This window comes from Coregonus clupeaformis, chromosome 7 (genome assembly GCF_020615455.1).
Source record: "Coregonus clupeaformis isolate EN_2021a chromosome 7, ASM2061545v1, whole genome shotgun sequence".
NCBI lineage: Eukaryota > Metazoa > Chordata > Actinopteri > Salmoniformes > Salmonidae > Coregonus > Coregonus clupeaformis.
The window spans coordinates 4,807,030-4,833,206 of NC_059198.1; the positions used below are offsets into that span (position 1 = coordinate 4,807,030).

At 45.5% G+C, this 26,177-nt stretch overlaps 1 protein-coding gene across 1 annotated transcript in view; it reads left to right on the forward strand.

Annotated features, from left to right (window-relative positions):
• LOC121568812 (extracellular serine/threonine protein kinase FAM20C-like) overlaps window positions 1–26,177 on the forward strand; it is a 92,794-nt gene that overhangs the window by 6,919 nt on the left and 59,698 nt on the right. Inside the window, exon 3 of the mRNA XM_041879248.1 lies at window positions 3,473–3,551. Within this exon, the coding sequence (XP_041735182.1) occupies window positions 3,473–3,551 (79 nt within the window). The remainder of the gene's footprint in view (window positions 1–3,472; window positions 3,552–26,177) is intronic.

Consider the following 26,177-nt stretch of genomic DNA (forward strand, 5'->3'; position numbering starts at 1 on the left):
TGTCAGTGAAGTTAGCTAGCAGCAGGCAGGCTACAACAAGCTTAACCAGCTGATGAAATCACTTGCGACCGATATACTTGCACATCTCACTGTCTATCAGAGTATGTGTCTGTCTGCCCCAGTGCCTGTGTTTCTTAGCTAGTGACTCATACACAAGACAGGTCCAGTGGCACGTATTCATGGTTGCCCAGGGAAGCCAGGCTTTCCCCCAAAATTGACCAATGTTTTTTTTTGTTAACATTAAATTATTTATCTTTCGTCTCTCTGTGTTTCATAATTTTCCTACAATTCGCAAGAGAGTGAATGTATCTCACAGGAGAAAGCATACGAGCGAGCGAAACAGCGCCTCTCTATCTCTCTACGTGTAGGCCATCTATCTGATGCTGTCTGGTTCAAACGAGCATTACATTGTTGCCGCCCGTAGCATTGAATGCAAGGGAAGCTAGCGAGCATTTGGCCTCCCTTGATAAAAAAATATTAATAATTAGCCAATCAGCGCTGAGCTAAACTGAGTAAGCTCAACTGTGAATGGTCCTGGCGCACCAAAACAAAGTGTCAAAGGAAGCCAACTTGGATTTTGGCTTCACTCAAATCACATTGAGAGCATATTTCATTGACAGAAACAACTTGAATTGTTGCATCTCCTTGTGTTGTTGTCCTCTGGTGGCTAGCTAGCTAGCTAGCTAGCTAAAATTGTCCCTTTCCTAAATTAGCCATGGATGGAAATAGGGATTTGGACTTGTGGTTTTACTTAATTCTCTGTACTGGCCAATGATTATAACGGCGATTCTGATCCAACCATTAATTCATACATTGTTGTGCCCCTGGCCTGATAGGATGGAAGTTCAATACAGTGGGGAAAAAAAGTATTTAGTCAGCCACCAATTGTGCATGTTCTCCCACTTAAAAAGATGAGAGAGGCCTGTAATTTTCATCATAGGTACATGTCAACTATGACAGACAAATTGAGAAAAAAGTCCAGAAAATCACATTGTAGGAATTTTAATGAATTTATTTGCAAATTATGGTGGAAAATAAGTATTTGGTCACCTACAAACAAGCAAGATTTCTGGCTCTCACAGACCTGTAACTTCTTCTTTAAGAGGCTCCTCTGTCCTCCACTCGTTACCTGTATTAATGGCACCTGTTTGAACTTGAATCTGCAATAGGTAAGCAGCTTGGTTTGAAGAAATCAACTGTGGGAGCAATTATTAGAAAATGGAAGACATACAAGACCACTGATAATCTCCCTCGATCTGGGGCTCCACGCAAGATCTCACCCTGTGGGGTCAAAATGATCAAAAGAACGGTGAGCAAAAATCCCAGAACCACACGGGGGGACCTAGTGAATGACCTGCAGAGAGCTGGGACCAAAGTAACAAAGCCTACCATCAGTAACACACTATGCCGCCAGGGACTCAAATCCTGCAGTGCCAGACGTGTCCCCCTGCTTAAGCCAGTAAATGTCCAGGCCCGTCTGAAGTTTGCTAGAGTGCATTTGGATGATCCAGAAGAGGATTGGGAGAATGTCATATGGTCAGATGAAACCAAAATATAACTTTTTGGTAAAAACTCAACTCGTCGTGTTTGGAGGACAAAGAATGCTGAGTTGCATCCAAAGAACACCATACCTACTCTGAAGCATGGGGGTGGAAACATCATGCTTTGGGGCTGTTTTTCTGCAAAGGGACCAGGACGACTGATCCGTGTAAAGGAAAGAATGAATGGGGCCATGTATCGTGAGATTTTGAGTGAAAACCTCCTTCCATCAGCAAGGGCATTGAAGATGAAACGTGGCTGGGTCTTTCAGCATGACAATGATCCCAAACACACCGCTCGGGCAATGAAGGAGTGGCTTCGTAAGAAGCATTTCAAGGTCCTGGAGTGGCCTAGCCAGTCTCCAGATTCAACCCCATAGAAAATCTTTGGAGGGAGTTGAAAGTCCGTGTTGCCCAGCGACAGCCCCAAAACATTACTGCTCTAGAGGAGATCTGCATGGAGGAATGGGCCAAAATACCAGCAACAGTGTGTGAAAACCTTGTGAAGACAGAAAATGTTTGACCTGTGTCATTGCCAACAAAGGGTATATAACAAAGTATTGAGAAACTTTTGTTATTGATCAAATACTTATTTTCCACCATAATTTGCAAATAAATTCCTTAAAAATCCTACAATGTGATTTTCTAGATTTTTTTTTCTCATTTTGTCTGTCATAGTTGACGTGTACCTATGATGAAAATGACAGGCCTCTCTCATCTTTTTAAGTGGGAGAACTTGCACAATTGGTGGCTGACTAAATACTTTTTTTCCCCACTGTATGTAGCTAGATGTAGAAGGCTAACTAGCTAACGTTTCCCATGAATGGAAGTTAGGCTAGCGAGCAAGCAGTTTAGCCAGGTAGCCTAGGACAACAACAAAAATAAAAGCATGTACTGTATGACAGAGTGATAGACCGTTTCATCAACATGAAAGAGAGGAGGATGGCGTTGGCATTTCTCTACAAGTTGGGTGAGTCAACATGATTGTCTACTTGCACGAACACGCACGCACACACACATAAATCAGAACAATGGACAGCCACATCATATTTAGCTTATGTTGATTGGACTAAATCGTTTCTGGTATCTTTTAGTTGTCACTGTATTAGACTATGCAGAGGTGATTTGATTGAAGTTGAAATGGTGCTGGAATAGTGGAGGCAGCTCCTGTTTTCTTTGCGACTTGTGGTAACTCTCTGTGGTTCTAAATCAATAGTTTAGTGGTCCGAAAATGTCAGAAACATTAACTTTCTTGACCATTCTGTAGGTCATGTAACTGTTTGTTACATGCAATATGTTTTGTGGACTTCACTGGACAGATGTTGCTCTCCGGTTTTGTGATAAAACAAAGGTGTGGTTGAATATATTCTGCCACTGTGTCTTCTTATTTTCTCGGCCTTTAGGCCTATATTTATCACGGTCGCAAGGTATATGAACTAACAGGTTATAGAGCAAACAATGTGATTTTACCCATACACCGCTACTGGACAGGTCGAGGGAGACAATGCTTGCAAATGTATTTATATTAAGTGGCAGTTGGGACATCGAGTACGCATCGTCTCAATGCTCATTTTGGCTAAAACACCTTCAGACTCGAATTATCACTATCGAACACAACAGTAAGTGGCCACTCGATAAAGGGCTTAGGAGCCAAGTGTTCGGTTTGAGATTCAGCCTACTGCGGTAAATAGAACTTCATTGCCCCCCCTAGTGCTCATACGCGACAGGAACATATTCTGCATTGTGAATTCATGTGGAAAACCGATCAAAAGATGGCTGTTTAATCGTTAAGAAAATGTTTCAATTTGTCACATCCCTAGTGTGTGGGGGGGTCATTGGTGTGTGTGTGTGTGCCTGTGTGCGTGTCTGTGTCTCTGTACCTCAAGATGGTAAAGTAAATTGACCTTTTACCTTTTTGTCTCTTCCCTAAACAGCCATGAAGTCAGGAGGAACTCAACTGAAGCTCATCATGACTTTCCAGAACTACGGACAGGCGCTGTTCAAGCCCATGAAGTAAGTACCAATCGTTTGTATAAAATGTACAAGAATGATCGAGGATGACCTACCGGACATCTCTTCAAGTAGTGTCTGTAGTGTCTGTAGTGTCTGTTGCAGAGGGAAAACATGTTGACAAAGAAAAGACCTTCAAAGCCCCCGTTCTATCATCTATTTATGAACGTTCATGATATCATAATACATTGCGTTTGTTTATTTATGCCCTATTTATGCCCTATTTATACCCTATTTATGCTCCATGTATGCCCTATTTATGTCCTATTTATGTCCTATTTATGTCCTATTTATACCCTATTTATGCCCTATTTATACCCTATTTATACCCTATGTATACCCTATTTATGCCCTATGTATACCCTATGTATACCCTATTTATACTCTATTTATACCCTATTTATGCCCTATGTCTGCCCTATTTATGCCCTATTTATGCCCCATGTATGCCCTATTTATGTCCTATTTATGTCCTATTTATGCCCTATTTATGCCCTATTTATACCCTATTTATACCCTATGTATACCCTATTTATGCCCTATGTATACCCTATGTATACCCTATTTATACTCTATTTATACCTTATTTATGCCCTATGTCTGCCCTATTTATGCCCCATGTATGCCCTATTTATGCCCTATTTATGTCCTATTTATGTCCTATGTATGCCCTATTTATGCCCTATTTATGTCCTATTTATGCCCTATTTATGCCCCATGTATGCCCTATGTATGCCCTATGTATGCCCTATGTATGACCTATTTATGCCCCATGGATGCCCTATTTATGCCCTATTTATGCCCTATTTATGTCCTATTTATGCCCTATTTATGCCCTATTTATGCCCTATTTATGCCCTATTTATGTCCTATTTATGCCCCATGTATGCCTAGAAAGGCCACCATTTACTTTGCTTCTTTTACTCTTCTTTACTCTTTTAACATCAACATACTATATCATACTCTCTGATGTGCTTGATCAACTAAAGGAATTAACAAAGTGCTACCTAAAAACCAGACATTTTATTGAAGGGAAAAACAAGCAGAATAAATGGTAGACATTTCAACTGCTGCGCTCGTGACTGGTTAGGATCCATCATTTATTTTCTGTCTGATCTTTCCTAGTGGGGAATGATAAGTCTGTTTTCAATGAATGAATGAATTAACATCAACAGGCTTACGTGTTAATTAAAAAGAGAACCCAGAGCCGTCACACCAAGCTCTTGAGGAATACATTTTGCCAGCATAAGCGCGGCACATAAAAACCATCCAGCTGAGTTATTATGCCCAGTGAATTCCCCCACTGTTAAAACAGACATGTGTGTGTGTGTGTGTGTGTGTGTGTGTGTGTGTGTGTGTGTGTGTGTGCTTGTGCCCTTGTATGTGAGTGTGTGTGTGTTGTGTCTGGGCTAACTCACCTGTGATCAAACAGTAATTGCTCAAGAACCCACTTGATCGCTTTGACATATTGGATGCTGCCGTTTCCGACTGAATTGAACCACAGTGTGGCAAAAGAGAGAGAGAGAGAGCGAGTGAGCGAGCATGCAAGTGAGCTGCCTCTTCTTCATTGCAGGTGCGATGTTGTGGTGACCCATATAGGTTTAATTAGTTATCACACTTTTCTGTTAGCTAAACTCCTATGTTTACTTCGATGTTGAATTTAAAAAAAAAATTTTAACTACAACAAAGGCTACGGTTTAAGATTCTGTGGTACTTTGTAACAAAGTGAGCTAGCATACTCCAAGTCCACTTACCCACACAAAAAAATGCATCTAATGTTGGATTCACGACTCAGGCTTTTTCCATTTCCATTTCCATCATTTAGCAGACGCTCTTATCCAGAGCGACTTACAAATTGGTGCATTCAACTTATGATAGCCAGTGGGAGAACAACCTTTTTTTTTGGTGGAGGAAGAAGGATTACTTTATACTATTCCAGGTATTCCTTGAAGAGGTAGGGTTTCAAGTGTCTCCGGAAGGTGGTCAGTGACTCTGCTGTCCTGGCGTCGTGGGGGAGCTTGTTCCACCATTGGGGTGCCAGAGCAGCGAATAGCTTTGACTGGGCTGAGCGGGAACTGTGCTTCCGTAGCGGTAGGGGGGCTAGCAGGCCAGAGGTGGATGAACGTAGTGCCCTCGTTTGGGTGTAGGGTCTGATCAGAGCCTGAAGGTAAGGAGGTGCCGCTCCCCTCACAGCTCCGTAGGCAAGCACCATGGTCTTGTAGTAGATGCGAGCCTCAACTGGAAGCCAGTGGAATGTGCGGAGGGGCAGGGTGACATGAGAGAACTTGGGAAGGTTGAACACCAGACGGGCTGCAGCGTTCTGGATAAGTTGTAGGGGTTTAATGGCACAGGCAGGGAGCCCAGCCAACAGCGAGTTTGTCACGAGAATTTCTATCTCTAATTAATCAAACTTAATGCTCTGAATAATTCCCAGAGGGTGTAAATTCTCTGGTTTAATCATGAATTAAACAAAGGTCCGCAACCAGCAAGAATGATCTGTATTTTTAATCATGAAGAGCTCTGGCGCCAAAAAATACATACACAGCCTTTATACCCCCTGACACACAAAGGCACTTTGCTCCGCCCACCTTTAAACAGCTTCTCAGTCCCCTTCACCCTGGAATGCTTTTTCAGCAGTTTCTAACTCCTCCCCCTCTGTTAGTGGGTTGACACTACATTATAACTCTAACACCGTTCACACATTTATACTGTATTTGGGGTGAAATCCTTTAGTCATTATTCTTAAAATACAAATTAATCTATCAATCCACCCCTTTGACTAAATGTTTTCACATTCAGGATAAATGTATTTACAAGCATGATTCATCTCAGAGATTACGTCAGAACTAATAAACATTTCATCCAATTGCGGTCTTTCAGGGTCAAAATCCTCGTCATCCACCAAGCCTGGAGGATCGTTTTTCACATTCCCCTGGTCAGAGTCCGGAGTCGGTCCATCTCTCATCATTGTTGAGATACTGCATTTCACCAACGCCTTACTCACCAATCCTCGGACACAGGGAACAAGACAACAACCACATAATACAAGAATACCATACAAACACTGACCGCCCCTAAGATGGTGGCTGCTATGGTTTTCCATTTACCAAACATTTCATCAAACCACCCTATCCACGATGTACTAACTTCTGAGTTCTCAGTACATTCTTCACTTAGTGCAGTTAATTCTGCAAGAGCTCTGGTGACTGTCCCATCCAGTGTGGTGTTGTTAGGAATAAATTTGCAACAATGGCTTATCATTCTATAGACATTGGCCCTTTCTGCCTGATCTAGAGCCAATCTCTTTGAGTGGGATGGCGGATAATTTCAGAGATCCCTTTTACTGCATCCCTAGTCCCGCCAATAAATCGTTGTTGGTCGTAATAGATATAATTAATCCACTTCACAATTTTGTTTATTGTCACCCACCAAAAGAACGTGGTAGTAAACCCTTCCCCTAATTCTTTCATAGCTTGTTATCCATCCGATACCCCCCTTGGTATCCCAATCGCATCCATCTAAATAGGGCTATTCTCCTTCTTGTTAAAACTCCTCCTACGTCTGTTTAACCCTTTCCTTGGTTCCTGGTGACTAGTTCTAACTAGCTGAATCAGTAGAACCAGGGCGCACGTATCCAGTCACCCTTTTGGTATTCTCTGCCTTATACTGCCTTTACTGGCACACGCCCACCACACATCGGTTACAGGGGCTGTGAGGTTCAGAATTCTCTCCTGTGCTTCTGAACTCAAGTCAATCACATTACTACTATCTCCAATTGATAATTGGTGATGTCTTTGTTTCTCTTTACCCCCCATCTGGATGTTCAGTCCCGCCCGGTCTCATATTCCCGTCCCCAAGTGTGTTTAAACACTTGAGTCTAGGAACAATCTGCCGTGGGGGCCGAACACGAATATAATGGGATTTTATCATCCCAAATTGCTTATTGACATGTACCCCACCCATTGGCTACGTCCCTAACCCTTATTTTGAATCCGACAGTCTGCCCTTCTCTGACTCCCATTTTGTAGGCCACTCGTCCTTGACGGTCAGTATGTCGGGTCGCTTCTCTTCTCTTTTACTTCTTAACAATGGTAAGGGCATAGCGTAATTGGTGGTGGATCTTGACATATCAAGACCATTGCCGAGACTATGATGCAGCTCAAGTTACCCCTATTCCCAAAAACCGCCAACCCTCTCCTGTCCTCAGTCTTTCTGCTTGGTATCACCCCATACTCACACCCTGAGAACACACTACAGTGATGATAGGTCGGGGTTGGAGATCTTCGTTAACAGAGGTGATCCCCAGACCCTATTGGTCCAGTTCTTCTCTCTAACTCTGCGTGTGTTCAGTGGTGCTTGTATGTGTTCTTACCTTTTTGCAGTGGGTAACGTGGACCCAGGTTGCTCTTTCTGCTATTCTAATGGCAAAGGCAGTGACCAATATAACCTGATAGGGCCCTTCCCAACAGGCCTGCTTCCAGTCTTTCTTCTTTAGGGACTGGATGCTCACCAGTCACCTGGTTAGATAGAGTGGGTCACCTTCTCCTTTAGTTCACCTGTGGGGCACAAAACCTCTGACATACCGCTCACATCAGTATTCTCTTTCTAGACTGTATCTAAAAAAAAAGTTTTTTTTTAAAAGTATTTTGTCCTCTCCTTCGTATATTATTTAATCCTACCACTAGCCTCTTCCCCCCTCTTGACACATGGTTCTGCTCATGTGTCAATATTACCACCTACCTAAACAATCACTTAGGTAATATTGGTAATTTATCATCCAATTGCCATCCCTTATTTATTTTTGAGACTGTCCCTTGCTTCTTTATTGCTCCTCCCACTTCCTTTGTCTTTTATGGCGGCTAAATTCGACTTTCATTCAGTTCAGAATCAATAGTAATCCAATCAATCAATCTCTTATCTTGTAAAAACACTCATGTTTAGTTCAAACTCTGTTCTACCCCGGCTCTCCCGGGCTTGACCTGAAGACTGATGGTTGGACATGACAGGTCCATACTTAAATCTTTCAAACCTAACACAAACCCCCCTTCATGCTTTAATCAATCAAGAAGATAGCAAAGGATAGACAGGTTTTAGCCTGAACTCTGCTCAACCCTGGTGCCGCCCCCTTCACAATGTTTGAAGAGAGACAAAAGACAGCCATGGATTGAAGTAAGAGCAAGCACTTCGACCCTCGGTCACCTAAGTCTTCTGCCTAGCAACAAAGAATAAAAAAACTCTATGTTTGTGATTAACCCAGTAATATCTAATAGCCCACTAAAAAAACTCCCTCATCACCATCTTTAAATCACGACCAATGTCATATATCCCTCTTTACTCTCTACCATTTGGGTAAAATCCCTGTTATATGTAGGAAAAGCTAAGACTGTTTGGGAAGTGAGCAACTTTTTTCTCTTCATAAATTGTTCTTCCTCCTCAGAGTTCCAAATGATTTTACCATGGGCTGCCATTGCCTTCCCATAGATAAGATCACTTAATTTACCAGTATGCAGTACATAATGGAGTACCCAAGCTTTACAGCAGTCTATCATTCCCAAAAAGCTCATCATTCTTCATCTATTTCTGGACAGCTAGTCCCTATCTTAAATTATCATATCCAGGTTCCTGTTATTACTATCTTCCTGATCTTATTACTAAATCAATGATCTAGGTAATAGCTGTTTCGCATTAGATTGTGCCTTCCTCTGATTACTGCATTAATTTAGTTTCAAATACCAACTTGTTGTTTATTAAAGCATAATAAAAATGAAATGTAAAATGACAACATTTGATCATATCTCAACTTACTTCTATCCCGTAAAAGTAATCCAAGATTAGTACAATTGACTAGCAACAGGTATCTTTCATTCAGGGAAAGCTCTCTCCCTCTTCTGTTATTTTAATGTTTCAAATCCTATTATTACCAAATTATAATCTTCTTCACACTTTTCACAGCACTATAAATTACCCTCAATTTGATCAAATAAACCATTCCAAAGTCCTCCTCTCATGCCCCCAGAACCACCAGTGTGGATGACCAATCAACACCAGAAAGTCAAAACAGAGCCCAGAGGCCATTGAAATCACCCAACAAACCGTTCCATCCCACAGCATAGTAAACACCACCTATGAACTGTTGAAAATCCCCTAAATTCAACATAACAACCCTTTATAAACATCATACTAGGTGTGTTGTTTTTTATTTGAAAAACCCAATTGAAAAACAACAATCAAAGATAGCCAGGCCCCACTTAATTTGGTATCTCCCTTTTACGACCTAAATACTGCCTAACTTCACTACTGCTCCCCCTAGCCCTGGGCAACATTCCAATGAGATAAGCTAATCTCTTTCTCCTGGTTATACATTTTGTCATCAAATCACTTCTTCAAACATTTTACGCGTGGAACCAAAAAATAGACTGTCATTTCCCGGACATTGCCCTTTCCCTTAGCTCTGCAGTCGCGATGGTTATGACCTGTTTTGTTACAGTATTTACACAGGGCCTTACACTCTCTAGCAAAATTCTCTAGTCTTTCCTGACTCTCCAAAAGCCATACTCTCGCTGTGTCTAGCCCCTCCCCTCGCTGTTTCTTCAAATCCGTTCCACAGTTTAGCCTCTATTTTCTCCACATCGAGATGCCCAATAAATCCATACCTCTTCTCCCAAATGGATCCATAAAACATATTTCTTCGATCCCCTTAACATATGCTATATCTTTCATCCCCCGTTAATTCTCTGACCTCTTTAGAATATTTATTTCCCATGGTGGAAAAATAAGAAATCCCCCCCGTTTAGTAATAATTCAATCCAGAATTATTTTCCTGGGACTTATTATTTGGTGCGACTCTTGACCCAATGTTTATGATCTGCTTTTGTAATTAACCATTTAAATTATCCAACCCATAACCCAGAGTTTTTTTAAAACACCAGTTTCATGAAACGGATGAGACAACCATTTTTTTTCTCACGCGACCTATTTTAGTCCCTTCCTTGAAACAATTATCACGTATTTCGATGGATCATTAGCTATCTATCTTACACGATGATAATTATCTCCCTTCCTGTTTATATTGTAAACACTGTACCCCGTACAATCTCAATATTAACTAGTTTATTTTGGTGATGGCCATTCATCTTGAGTCATTTCAGACCCCCTTCTTCCCTTTTAATTCTCTTATGAGATTTTGGTAACTATTCTCTGCCCTCCACAAGAATTACTATTCTCATACAAGTTCAAAAAATTACACCAAAATCCATGAATAAAAATTACTGACCTTCTCCTTGCAGTTCGGATTTAAATGCTTTTTCAATCTCGTTAACGTCTTTATCGTTCATAAGATTAATCACCGGCCTGTTTATAACCTTAACGTCGAAGGCCAGGTCTATTCTATACGGACGCTATCATCCGCCTGTGCACGGTTTTGGGTGTCCTCAGAACGATAAAGACGTATTTTGAGTTCCGCCCGAAGGACCATTTGTCACGAGAATTTCTATCTCTAATTAATCAAACTTAATGCTCTGAATAATTCCCAGAGTGTCACGATCGTTAGACGGAGTAGACCAATGCGCAGCGTTAGTTGAAAACATACTTAATGTTTATTATCTTTAGTGATAATATAAACAACAAAACAACAAACGAAACGTGCAGTCCTACGGTTAACACAACCAACACGGAAACAAACCAAACGGAAACAAGATCCCACAAACACTAAGGGAAAAACAGACTGTTTAAATATGGTTCCCAATCAGAGACAACCAGCAACAGCTGACACTCGTTGCCTCTGATTGGGAACCAATCTGGCCAACATAGAAATATAACACATAGAACTATAACACAGAACTAGAACACATAGAATCTACACACCCTGGCTCAACATATAGAGTCCCCAGAGCCAGGATGTGACAGTACCCCCCCCCCAAAGGCGCGGACTGCGACCGCGCCTCAACATAGACAAACCAGGGAAGGGCTGGGTGGGCAGTCCTCCTCGGAGGCGGTTCCGGCTCCGGGCTTGACCACCACCCTCCAATAATCCCCCCGTAGCGCCCCTGGTCCGGTCTGGCCCCGCTGGCTGGAGCTGGACTGGACATCGTAGGAGCAGATTGCTTCAGCTCCGGTGTGGAGCAGCTGACCGGTACCTGACCAGGCACCGGTGACCCAGGCACGGGTTGTGCCGGACTGACGACGCACACCCCTGGCTTGGTGCGTGGAGCAGGAACGGGCCGGACCGGACTGACGATGCGCACCCCTGGCTTGGTGCGTGGAGCAGCAACGGGCCGGACCGGGCTGACGATGCGCACCCCTGGCTTGGTGCGTGGAGCAGGAACGGGTCGGACCGGGCTGACGATGCGCACCCCCTGGCTTGGTGCGTGGAGCAGCAACGGGCCGGACCGGGCTGACGATGCGCAACCCTGGCTTGGTAAGTGGAGCAGGAACGGGCCGGACCGGGCTGACGATGCGCACCCCTGGCTTGGTGCGTGGAGCACAAACAGGCCGGACCGGGCTGACGATGCGCACCCCTGGCTTGGTGCGTGGAGCAGGAACGGGCTGGACCGGGCTGACGACTCGCACCCCTGGCTTGGTGCGAGTGGCAGGAACAGGCCGGGCCGGGCTGGCGACGCGCACCGTAGCTTTGGTGCGAGTGGCAGGAACAGGCCGGGCCGGGCTGGCGACGCGCACCGTAGCTTTGGTGCGAGTGGCAGGAACAGGCCGGGCCGGGCTGGCGACGCACACCGTAATCTTGGTGCGGGGAGCAGGAACAGGCCGGGCTGGGCTGGCGACGCGCACCGTAGGCTTGGTGAGAGGGGCAGGAACAGGCCGGGCCGGGCTGGCGACGCACACCGTAGGCTTGGTGCGGGGAGCAGGAACAGGCCGGGCTGGGCTGGCGACGCGCACCGTAGGCTTGGTGCGAGGGGCAGGAACAGGCCGGGCCGGGCTGGCGACGCACACCGTAGGCTTGGTGCGAGGAGCAGGAACAGGCCGGGCCGGGCTGGCGACGCGCACCATCCCCTTAGTGCGGGGAGCAGGAACGGGCCGGACCGGACTGGTGACGCACACCACTTGCTTGGTGTGAGGAGCGGGACTGGGTTTCGTCATAACCCTCCGCTCCCTCAGCTGCCTACCGAGTTCCTCTCGCCGTGCCTCAATTCTCACCTTCTCCCTTATCGCCTCCAATAGCTCCACCCTCTGCACCACTAACTCCTGCTCCCTCTGCGCCAATAGCCCCCTTAACCTGGTGGCCTCCTCACCTAACCTCCTACTACGCCCTGTAGCTGCCTCCTGCTGCCCCGTCGCCCATGCCGTATGCCCCCCCCTAAAATGTTTTTGGGGTTGCCTCTCGTCCGTCCGACGACGACACTGTTGACGCCGTTGCTCCTCTCTCCGTCGCGCCTCTACCGTCTCACTCCATGGACGGCGGTCCATCCCGGCCTGGATTTCCTCCCAGGTCCAGGACCCCTGCCCGTCCAATATTTGCTCCCACGTCCAGGCTGCCTGCTCCTGGACACGGTGCTTGGTCCTGGTATGGTGGGATCTTCTGTCACGATCGTTAGACGGAGTAGACCAATGCGCAGCGTTAGTTGCAAACATACTTAATGTTTATTATCTTTAGTGATAATATAAACAACAAAACAACAAACGAAACGTGCAGTCCTACGGTTAACACAACCAACACGGAAACAAACCAAACGGAAACAAGATCCCACAAACACTAAGGGAAAAACAGACTGTTTAAATATGGTTCCCAATCAGAGACAACCAGCAACAGCTGACACTCGTTGCCTCTGATTGGGAACCAATCTGGCCAACATAGAAATATAACACATAGAACTATAACACAGAACTAGAACACATAGAATCTACACACCCTGGCTCAACATATAGAGTCCCCAGAGCCAGGGTGTGACACAGAGGGTGTAAATTCTCTGGTTTAATCATGAATTAAACAAAGGTCCGCAACCAGCAAGAATGATCTGTATTTTTAATCATGGAGAGCTCTGGCGCCAAAAAATACATACACAGCCTTTATACCCCCTGACACACAAAGGCACTTTGCTCCGCCCACCTTTAAACAGCTTCTCAGTCCCCTTCACCCTGGAATGCTTTTTCAGCAGTTTCTAACTCCTACCCCTCTGTTAGTGGGTTGACACTACATTATAACTCTAACACCGTTCACACATTTATACTGTATTTGGGGTGAAATCCTTTAGTCATTATTCTTAAAATACAAATTAATCTATCAGCGTTGCAGTAATCCAGACGGGAGATGACAAGTGCCTGGATTAGGACCTGTGCCGCTTTCTGTGTAAGGTAGGGTCATACTCTGCGAATGTTGTAGAGCATGAACCTGCAGGATCAGGTCACCGCTTTGATGTTAGCGGAGAACGACAGAGTGTTGTCCAGGGTCACGCCAAGGTTCTTTGCACTCTGGGAGGAGGACACAATGGAGTTGTCAACCGTGATGGCGAGATCATGGAGCGGGCAGTCCTTCCCCGGGAGGAAGAGCAGCTCCGTCTTGCCGAGGTTCAGCTTGAGGTGGTGATCCGACATCCACACTGATATGTCTGCCAGACATGCAGAGATGCGATTCGCCACCTGGTTATTATTTAGTTTTCTGACTGACTTTAGACGAGGCAATGCCTAGAAGTCACCTCTCAGAGGTTCCAATAGTGTTTGCAGAAATATGTATGATTCTGTGATGTCCCTGAGCCACACACACAGTTGAGGAGGCAGGACAGACTGAGGCTGTCTCGCTGATGCTGTGTGTGTGTGTGTGTGCATGTCAAATCAAATCAAATCAAATTTTATTGGCCACATGCGCCGAATACAACAGGTGCAGACATTACAGTGAAATGCTTACTTACAGCCCTTAACCAACAGTGCATTTATTTTTAACAAAAAAGTAAAAAATAAAAATAAAAAAAAACACAAAAAATACTAAATACAAAAATAAAAACAACAACTAAAAAAGTGTTGAGAAAAAAGAGCAGAAGTAAAATAAAATAACAGTAGGGAGGCTATATATACAGGGGGGTACCGGTGCAGAGTCAATGTGCGGGGGCACCGGCTAGTTGAGGTAGTTGAAGTAATATGTACATGTGGGCAGAGTTAAAGTGACTATGCATAAATAATTAACAGAGTAGCAGCAGCGTAAAAGGATGGGGTGGGGGGGCAGTGCAAATAGTCCGGGTAGCCATGATTAGCTGTTCAGGAGTTTTATGGCTTGGGGGTAGAAGCTGTTGAGAAGTCTTTTGGACCTAGACTTGGCACTCCGGTACCGCTTGCCGTGCGGTAGCAGAGAGAACAGTCTATGACTAGGGTGGCTGGAGTCTTTGACAATTTTGAGGGCTTTCCTCTGACACCGCCTGGTATAGAGGTCCTGGATGGCAGGAAGCTTGGCCCCAGTGATGTACTAGGCCGTACGCACTACCCTCTGTAGTGCCTTGCGGTCGGAGGCCAAGCAGTTGCCATACCAGGCGGTGATGCAACCAGTCAGGATGCTCTCGATGGTGCAGCTGTAGAATGTTTTGAGGATCTGAGGACCCATGCCAAATCTTTTCAGTCTCCTGAGGGGGAATAGGCTTTGTAGTGCCCTCTTCACGACTGTCTTGGTGTGTTTGGACCATGATAGTTCGTTGGTGATGTGGACACCAAGGAACTTGAAGCTCTCAACCTGTTCCACTACAGCCCCGTCGATGAGAATGGGGGCGTGCTCAGTCCTCTTTTTTTCCCTGTAGTCCACAATCATCTCCTTTGTCTTGGTCACGTTGAGGGAGAGGTTGTTGTCCTGGCACCACACGGCCAGGTCTCTGACATCCTCCCTATAGGCTGTCTCATCGTTGTCGGTGATCAGGCCTACCACTGTTGTGTCGTCGGCAAACTTAATGATGGTGTTGGAGTCATGCCTGGCCATGCAGTCATGGGTGAACAGGGAGTACAGGAGGGGACTGAGCACGCACCCCTGAGGGGCCCCCGTGTTGAGGATCAGTGTGGCAGATGTGTTGTTACCTACCCTTACCACTTGGGGGCGGCCTGTCAGGAAGTCCAGGATCCAGTTGCAGAGGGAGGTGTTTAGTCCCAGGATCCTTAGCTTAGTGATGAGCTTTGAGGGCACTATGGTGTTGAATGCTGAGCTGTAGTCAATGAATAGCATTCTCACGTAGGTGTTCCTCTTGTCCAGGTGGGAAAGGGCAGTGTGGAGTGCAATAGAGATTGCATCATCTGTGGATCTGTTGGGGCGGTATGCAAATTGGAGTGGGTCTAGGGTTTCTGGGATAATGCTGTTGATGTGAGCCATGACCAGCCTTTCAAAGCACTTCATGGCTACAGACATCAGTGCTACGGGTCGGTAGTCATTTAGGCAGGTTATCTTAGAGTCCTTGGGCACGGGGACTATGGTTGTCTGCTTGAAACATGTTGGTATTACAGACTCAGTCAGGGACATGTTGAAAATGTCAGTGAAGACTCTTGCCAGTTGGTCAGCACATGCTCGGAGTACATGTCCTGGTAATCCGTCTGGCCCTGCGGCCTTGTGAATGTTGACCTGCTTAAAAGTCTTACTCACATCGGCTACGGAGAGCGTGATCACATAGTCATCCGGAACAGCTGGTGCTCTCATGCATGCTTCAGTGTTGCTTGCCTCGAAGCGAGCATAGAAGTGGTTTAGCTCGTCTGGAAGTCTTGTGTCACTGGGCAGCTCGCGGCTGTGCTTCCCTTTGTAGTCTGTAATAGTTTTCAAGCCCTGCCACATCCGACGAGCTTCAGAGCCAGTGTAGTACGATTCAATCTTAGTCCTGTATTGACTCTGCATGTGCGCGCGTGTGAGGTAGCTGATGTGCGCGCGTGTGTGTTTTTGACTGGGAGTTGTGCCTCAGCACGTGTCAATGTTCACACTGTTACTGTTAACATGCAGAGTTACTGCCTTGGCTGTCTCCTCGAAGTCCAGCAGAGCATAGAGCTCATTTGGCAGGCTAGCTTTGGATTAGCTTTGGTATAGCTTTGCGCTAGCTTTAGGGTTAACTATGGGTTAGCTTTGGGCTAGCTTTAGGCTGCCTTTGGGTTAGCTTTGGGCTGGCATTAGGCTGATTATGGGCTAACTTTGGGCTGACTATGGGCTAGCTTTTAGCTAGCTTTGCTTGGCTGGCTTTGGGCAACCTGTGGTCATTAGATTGGCAAGTTACCATCATGCAATCCACCAACTCAACCAGTCCAAGGTGTTTCTTGCATGTGAGAAAATGATGTGAATTGAGATGGTAGAAAGCCAGCTGCACTTAGGGTGTTTGAAATACAGTATATTGAATGATAACAGTCATTGGCTATAGCAGTTAATCTAGAAAAACACCCTTGAGAGTCACACTACAATAACATTTCATTTTTAATCAGCTACGATTGGACAAGTCTTTAGTCTAGCTATGAGATGAGACATAGTTTTAAGTTGTCTTGCATGTAATGATATGTTATTAACCCTAAATCTCCTAATGACAGGTCTGAGATTGCACTAGACTTCTTATTAGTGTGAGGGATGAACTTGAGTGGAATGATGAGTGTCTGTGGTGCATCATGTACAGTTTAAAGTTCCTCATAGGACAGATGGTTACTGATAATACTGAAAGAGTGAGTAAGAATGTAGAATGTACAGGTAACTGCCCAAAATAAAGGAAACACCAACATAAAGTGTCTTAATATGGCGTTGGGCCACCACGAGCCGCCAGAACAGCTTCAATGCTTCAATTTGTTGATGATGGTAAAAAATGCTCCAGAATCTCCCATAAGTGTTCAATTGTGTTGAGATCTGGTAACTGAGACACACACACACCATTTAAACCCCTTATGCTCCTTTGAGACCCCTCTTTCAAAGTCACTGAAATCTCTTCTTCTAGCCATGGTAGCCAAAATAATGGGCATTTCTATACATGACCCTAAGCATGATGGGATGTTAATTGCTTCGTTAACTTAGGAACCACACCTGTGTGGAAGCACCTGCTTTCAATATACTTTGTATCCTTCAATTACTCAAGTGCTTCCTTTATTTTGGCTATGTCTATGTTAGAAATAATGTAAAATGTCTGGAGTCTGTCTGTTTTTTTGGGGGGGGGTGATCACTGATCTTATAGGTAGGGCCAGTTTTTGCTGTATGACCTGTCAGGAAAAGCTCTGAGTTATATGCTATAATTATATTTTATAAACCGACTGTATGCTATAGATGTGCTCCTTTAATTTGAGCAGGCTTGCCATGGCAGCAACACAATCATGCCACGGCAGCATTTGAATGGCTGATCATTTGAATGCAAATTCAACTAACTAGCTCTATGCGACAACTACATGCTACAACTAGGGCCCAGAGTTTCCCTGTTGATATGACCAGACCCAGAAAAAACTCCTGGTCCTGTTCATAGGCTCCAATGACATTGACGTGTCCTTGAGTCTAAGCTGGACCCAGGGTGCTGTAGCTTCAGAGTGTTAGCTAGCTACTGAGCTGTGTGTTGGTCCTCCCCCACCTGTCCCATAGTGCATCTGGATGTTCACCAGGCATCAAAGTAGGTTGTTGTGTTCCTTTGAGCTCGATGCAAATGTGTCTACAAGCGTGAGGTAGGAGCGAGGTAGGACACGCCAGAACTCTGACACCTCGCCGTACCGCTCACCTCTCCATTTGTAGGGCCACGTAAACAAGTTATTTAACCAGGTAAGCCAGTTGAGAACAAGTTCTCATTTACAACTGCGACCTGGCCAAGATAAAGCAAAGTAGTGCGATAAAAACAACAACACAGAGTTACATATGGGGTAAAACAAAACATAAAGTCAAAAATACAACAGAAAATATATATACAGCGTGTTCAAATGTAGCAAGTTATGGAAGTAAGGCAATAAATAGGCCATAGTGCAAAATAATTACAATTAGTATTAACACTGGAATGATAGATGTGCAAGAGATGATGTGCAAATAGAGATACTGGGGTGCAAATGAGCAAAATAAATAACAATATGGGGATGAGGTAGTTGGGTGGGCTAATTTCAGATGGGCTGTGTACAGGTGCAGTGATCGGTAAGGTGCTCTGACAACTGATGCTTAAAGTTAGTGAGGGAGATAAGAATCTCCAGCTTCAGAGATTTTTGCAATTCGTTCCAGTCATTGGCAGCAGAGAACTGGAAGGAATGGCGGCCAAAGGAGGTGTTGGCTTTGGGGATGACCAGTGAGATATACCTGCTGGAGCGCATACTACGGGTGGGTGTTGCTATGGTGACCAATGAGCTAAGATAAGGCAGGGATTTGCCTAGCAGTGATTTATAGATGGCCTGGAGCCAGTGGGTTTGGCGACGAATATGTAGTGAGGACCAGCCAACAAGAGCGTACAGGTCACAGTGGTGGGTACTATATGGGGCTTTGGTGACAAAACGGATGGCACTGTGATAGACTACATCCAATTTGCTGAGTAGAGTGTTGGAGGCTATTTTGTAAATGACATCTCCGAAGTCAAGGATCGGTAGTATAGTCAGTTTTACGAGGGCATGTTTGGCAGCATGAGTGAAGGAGGCTTTGTTGCGAAATAGGAAGCCGATTCTAGATTTAACTTTGGATTGGAGATGCTTAATGTGAGTCTGGAAGGAGAGTTTACAGTCTAACCAGACACCTAGGTATTTGTAGTTGTCCACATACTCTAGGTCAGACCCGTCGAGAGTAGTGATTCTAGTCGGGTGGGCGGGGCCAGCAGCGTTCAATTGAAGAGCATGCATTTAGTTTTACTAGTGTTTAAGAGCAGTTGGAGGCTACTGAAGGAGTGTTGTATGGCATTGAAGCTCGTTTGGAGGTTTGTTAACATAGAGTCCAATGAAGGGCCAGATGTGTACAAAATGGTGTCGTCTGCGTAGAGGTGGATCTGAGAGTCACCAGCAGCAAGAGCGACATCATTGATATACACTGAGAAAAGAGTTGGCCCAAGAATTGAACCCTGTGGCACCCCCATAGAGACTGCCATAGGTCCAGACAACAGGCCCTCCGATTTGACACATTGAACTCTATCTGAGAATTGGTTGGTGAACCAGGCGAGGCAGTCATTTGAGAAACCAAGGCTATTTAGTCTGCCAATAAGAATGCGGTGGTTGACAGAGTCGAAAGCCTTGGCCAGGTCGATGAAGACGGCTGCACAGTACTGTCTATTATCGATCGCGGTTATAATATCGTTTAGCACCTTGAGCGTGGCTGAGGTGCACCCATGACCAGCTCGGAAACCGGATTGCATAGCGGAGAAGGTACGGTGGGATTCGAAATGGCTTTCAAAAACTTTCGAAAGGCAGGGCAGGATGGATATAGGTCTGTAACAGTTTGGATCTAGAGTGTCACCCCCTTTGAAGAGGGGGATGACTGCGGCAGCTTTCCAATCTATGGGGATCTCAGACGTTACGAAAGAGAGGTTGAACAGGCTAGTAATAGGGGTTGCGACAATTTCGGCAGCTAGTTTTAGAAAAAAAGGGTCAAGATTGTCTAGCCCAGATGATTTGTAGGGGTCCAGATTTTGCAGCTCTTTCAGAACATCAGCTGTCTGAATTTGTGTGAAGGAGAAGCGGGGGGGGGGGTCATGGGCAAGTTGCAGCGGAGGGTGCAGAGCTGGTAGCCGGGGTAGTGGTAGCCAGGTGGAAAGCATGGCCAGCCGTAGCAAAATGCTTGTTGAAATTCTTGATTATTGTAGATTTATCGTAGTGATAGTGTTTCCTAGCCTCAGTGCAGTGGGCAGCTGGGAGGAGGTGCTCTTATTCTCAATGGACTTTACAGTGTCCCAAAACTTTTTGGAGTTAGTGCTACAGGATACACATTTCTGTTTGAAAAAGCTAGCCTTTGCTTTCCTAACTGCTTGTGTATATTGGTTCCTAACTTCCCTGAAAAGTTGCATATCGCGGGGGCTATTTGATGCTAATGCAGTATGCCACAGGATATTTTTGTGCTGGTCAAGGGCAGTCAAGTCTGAGGAGAACCAGGGGCTATATCTGTTCTTAATTTCTGTATTTTTTGAATGGGGCATGTTTATTTAAGATTGAGAGGAAATTACTTTTATAGAACAACCAGGCATCCTCTACTGACGAAATGAGATCGATATCCATCCAGGATACCTGGGCCAGGTCAATTAGGAAGGCCTGCTCGCTAAAGTGTTTTAGGGAGCGTTTGACAGTGATGAGGGGTGGTCGTTTGACCGCGGACACGTTACGGACGCAGGCAATAAGGCAGTGATCGCTGAGATCCTGGTTGAAGACAGCGGAGGTGTATTTAGAGGGTAAGTTAGTCAGGATGATATCTATGAGGGTGCCCATGTTTACGGATTTAGGGTTGTACCTGTTAGGTTTGTTGATAATTTGTGTGAGATTGAGGGCATCTAGTTTGGATTGTAGGATGGCTGGGGTGTTAAGCATATCCCAATTTAGGTCACCAAGCAGTACGAACTCTGAGGATAAATGCGGGGCAATCAATTCACATATGGTGTCCAGGGCACAGCTGGGGGCTGAGGGGGGTCTGTAGCAAGCGAGTGAGAGACTTATTTCTGGAAAGATGGATGTTTAGAAGTAGAAGCTCAAACTGTTTGGGCACAGACCTGGATAGTATGATAGAGCTCTGCAGGCTATCTCTACAGTAGATTGCAACTCCACCCCCTTTGGCAGTTCTATCTAGACGGAAAATGTTGTAGTTGGGGATGGACATTTCAGAATTTTTGGTGGCCTTCCTAAGCCAGGATTCAGACACTGCTAGAACATCAGGGTTGGCGGAGTGTGCTAACACAGTGAATAATTCAAACTTAGGAAGGAGGCTTCTGATGTTAACGTGCAGAAAACCAAGGCTTTTACGGTTACAGAAGTCAACAAATGATAGATCCTGGGGAGTAGGAGTGATACTGGGGGCTGCAGGACCTGGGTTAGCCTCTACATCACCAGAGGAACAGAGGAGGACTAGAATAAGGATACGGCTAAAGGCTTTAAGAACTGGTCTTCTAGTGCGTTGGGTACATAGAATAAAGGAGGCAGATTTCCGGGAGTTGTAGAATAGATTCAGGGCATTATGTACAGACAAGGATATGGAAGGATATGAGTACAGTGGAGGTAAACCTAAGCGTTGGGTAACAATGAAAGAGATAGCATCACTGGAGGCACCGATTGAGCCGGTCTCGGTGTGTATGGGGGGTGGAACAAAGGAACTATTTGAGGCAGTTTGAGAGGGACTTGGGGTTCTACAGTGAAATTGTATAATAAGAACTAACTGGAACAGCAATAGGCAAGGCATATTGACATGGGAGAGAGGCATAAAGCAATCACAGGTGTTATTAGAGAGAGCTAAGACAACAACTGGTAATGGCGATAAAGTTTGGGCTGAGGCTAAACAGATTAACAGGACAGGGTACAGTGTAAAGGAACAGTCCAGCAGGCATCAGCTGTGCAGCTGAGTGATCATAAGGTCCAGTGAACAGCAATATGTGAGTCCGAGAGCAGTTCGAATTGGTACTACAGCACAGCGACCAGGAAGCACGGCTGTCGTTTGCGTGTGCTAGCGGGCCGGGGATAGCAGATGGATCTTCGTGGTCGTCGCAACGGGAAGCCTGTTGAAACCACAGACGATTACGTCGGCAGACCAGTCGTGATGGAACGGCAGGGCTCCGTGTCGACTCTAGGAGGTCCCATCCGGTTGACAGAGAGGTAGATAGCCGGGAGATGTGCCTGACTCAAGGCTAGCTCAAGGCTGATTAGCCAACAACAACGTTCATTTGGTTGCAGCTAGCTAGTTGCGATTATCCAGTGTTAAAGGTCCAGTGATTCAGTGATTCCGGCAGAAAATCTGATAGGTTCTGGGTCGATAACGCGCTGTGCAGACAGTGCAGACTGGCCGATAATAGTCCAGGCTAGAGCTGGCTGGTAGGTAGTGCAGGCCACGGACAATGGTGAAAAACCGCTAACGGTGGCTAATAGCAAGTAGCTAGTTAGCTGGTTAGCTGGCTACTCCCGTCCGGTAGACAGAGAGGTAGATAGCCGAGATATGGGCCTGCTCGAGGCTAGCTCGAGGCTAACTGATGCTTGCTTCGGGGGCAGTGGTGATTAGCCTACAGCAACATCCATTCAACATCCATTCGGTTGCGGCTAGCTAGTTACGATCCGGTGTTAAGGTCCAGTGATTCAGTTATTCCGGCAGAAAATCCGATGTTCTGGGTGAATACCGCTAACGGTGGCTAATAGCAAGTAGCTAGTTAGCTGGCTGGCTAGTTTCAACTGGATATTCTAGATAAAGGTGAGTAAATAATAGAATCCGTTCTACATTGAGTGAGGCGGGTTGCAGGAAAGTATATTTAGTAGAAGGATGAAAAGTGTGATAGGGAAATATATACGTAAAATACAAAAAAATTCCAAAAAACAGGCTATTTACATGGACACACAAGAGAACACGACCGCACTGCTATGCCATCTTGGAACAATCCTAATGCAACTCACCGTTCAGTGCACGTGGACTGGAGTTCATAAAACCTATTGAGATCGATCTTAGCAGTGAGACCTAGGATGGTCTAGGACAAACTTGGTAGACAAAGTGGAGGAATGTTGTTGTGTTCAGATTTCCTAAACCTCGAGAAGAGATTTTCAATGAGGCTTCCAGAGGCGTGACGGTGGGAGAGATAAGCGAGGGGGCTATGGGGAGTTCATACTCACACCCTTGGTAGGGAGCCAACAAGTAGGCCTGCAGGGTGGTTCGGTCAAGGGCTTCATTATCCCACAGACTCACTGTGAAGAGTCCTGGCTCACATAATACAGGGGAGGAGAACAGAGCAGGGAAGGAGAGAGAGAAAGAGAGAGAGAGAGAGAGAGAGAGAGAGAGAGAGAGAGAGAGAGAGAGAGAGAGAGAGAGAGAGAGAGAGAGAGGGGAAGTGTGTGAGAGAGAGAGAGAGGAAGAGAGAGAGAGAGAGAGAGAGAGAGAGAGAGAGAGAGAGAGAGGTCTGAGGGAAGGAAGCAGCAGGAGGGAGGTGGGTAAGGCCTGGCAGGGCAGAAGGGGTCAGAGATGGATAGATGGAGGGACACCATATAGGAAAAGGTGGGGAGACCAGAGGAGACAGGAACAGAGTTGAAGCCTGACCAGACAGTTGGCACTGCCCTCGGCCTGTAAGTTGGCAAGAAGAGGGGAAGTGGGTGAGAGTATGGAAGGGCAGATGGGTTCATTGAAGGGGTATAGAGTGAGGGTATGTAAGGGAGGTCAGAGAAGACGAAGAGACAGAACAGTGATTGTGGCGTAGACAGAAAGCAGAGAGGAGCGATGCAGTAGTTGGCACTGCCCACGTCTGTGAGCTGGCAGTGCCAGCCGTGGAGGGGGTCCGAGCACTCTATCTATCGCTGCAGAGCAGACGCACCATGCCAGGGCCCATCCACTAGGGTGCCCATCTGCCACGCTGCCTCCCTGCCCTGCCCCGAGCCTGGCATCCATCCTGGGCAGTGGGCACCCATCCTGCGCCAACCGAGGCTGGCATCGCAGATTTTGGCATGGTATACAGGCGCTGTAATGTCCATGTCAAGTTAATTGGATTTGTCAATAGGGAGGAAAGGGAACAACATTGGCCCAGAGAAATGCGACGAAAAAATGCAGCTCATCCTCATAGAGGCAACAACAAGCCCTGCGTTTCTTTCTCTTCTATGATTTTCCACAAATAGATATCCGCTCGGCGCTAGGTCAAAATGATTGACACACCGAGTGCTGAATAAACAACTTGGGAAACGTTTTGATTTATTGGTTACGGTAAGGCAGAGAAGTCTTTGTTTCGCATTCAGGCTAGTGTCTCGGTGCACAGGGGTGCTTTACACACACATGCACACACACGTGTCCTATGTACAGTGGGGAAAAAAAGTATTTAGTCAGCCACCAATTGTGCAAGTTCTCCCACTTAAAAAGATGAAAGAGGCCTGTAATTTTCATCATAGGTACACGTCAACTATGACAGACAAAATTAGAAAAAAAATTCCAGAAAATCACATTGTAGGATTTTTAATGAATTTATTGGCATATGATGGTGGAAAATAAGTATTTGGTCAATAACAAAAGTTTCTCAATACTTTGTTATATACCCTTTGTTGGCAATGACACAGGTCAAACGTTTTCTGTAAGTCTTCACAAGGTTTTCACACACTGTTGCTGGTATTTTGGCCCATTCCTCCATGCAGATCTCCTCTAGAGCAGTGATGTTTTGGGGCTGTCGCTGGGCAACACAGACTTTCAACTCCCTCCAAAGATTTTCTATGGGGTTGAGATCTGGAGACTGGCTAGGCCACTCCAGGACCTTGAAATGCTTCTTACGAAGCCACTCCTTCGTTGCCCGGGCGGTGTGTTTGGGATCATTGTCATGCTGAAAGACCCAGCCACGTTTCATCTTCAATGCCCTTGCTGATGGAAGGAGGGTTTCACTCAAAATCTCACGATACATGGCCCCATTCATTCTTTCCTTTACACGGATCAGTCGTCCTGGTCCCTTTGCAGAAAAACAGCCCCAAAGCATGATGTTTCCAACCCCCATGCTTCACAGTAGGTATGGTGTTCTTTGGATGCAACTCAGCATTCTTTGTCCTCCAAACATGACGAGTTGAGTTTTTACCAAAAAGTTATATTTTGGTTTCATCTGACCATATGACATTCTCCCAATCCTCTTCTGGATCATCCAAATGCACTTCAGACGGGCCTGGACATGTACTGGCTTAAGCAGGGGGACACGTCTCGCACTGCAGGATTTGAGTCCCTGGCGGCGTAGTGTGTTACTGATGGTTGGCTTTGTTACTTTGGTCCCAGCTCTCAGCAGGTCATTCACTAGGTCCCCCCGTGTGGTTCTGGGATTTTTGCTCACCGTTCTTGTGATCATTTTGACCCCACGGGGTGAGATCTTGCATGGAGCCCCAGATCGAGGGAGATTATCAGTGGTCTTGTATGTCTTCCATTTCCTAATAATTGCTCCCACAGTTGATTTCTTCAAACCAAGCTGCTTACCTGTTGCAGATTCAGTCTTCCCAGCCTGGTGCAGGTCTACAATTTTGTTTCTGGTGTCCTTTGACAGCTCTTTGGTCTTGGCCATTGTGAAGTTTGGAGTGTGACTGTTTGAGGTTGTGGACAGGTGTCTTTTATACTGATAACAAGTTCAAACAGGTGCCATTAATACAGGTAACGAGTGGAGGACAGAGGAGCCTCTTAAAGAAGAAGTTACAGGTCTGTGAGAGCCAGAAATCTTGCTTGTTTGTAGGTGACCAAATACTTATTTTCCACCATAATTTGCAAATAAATTCATTAAAATCCTACAATGGGATTTTCTGGATTTTTTTTTTCAATTTGTCTGTTATAGTTGACGTGTACCTATGATGAAAATTACAGGCCTCTCTCATCTTTTTAAGTGGGAGAACTTGCACAATTGGTGGCTGACTAAATACTTTTTTGCCCCACTGTACATATATAGGACCCGTGTGTGTTTGTCCCTTCGCACTGCGCCCATGTACAGTGGGGAGAACAAGTATTTGATACACTGCCGATTTTGCAGGTTTTCCTACTTACAAAGCATGTAGAGGTCTGTAATTTTTATCATAGGTACACTTCAACTGTGAGAGACGGAATCTAAAACAAAAATCCAGAAAATCACATTGTATGATTTT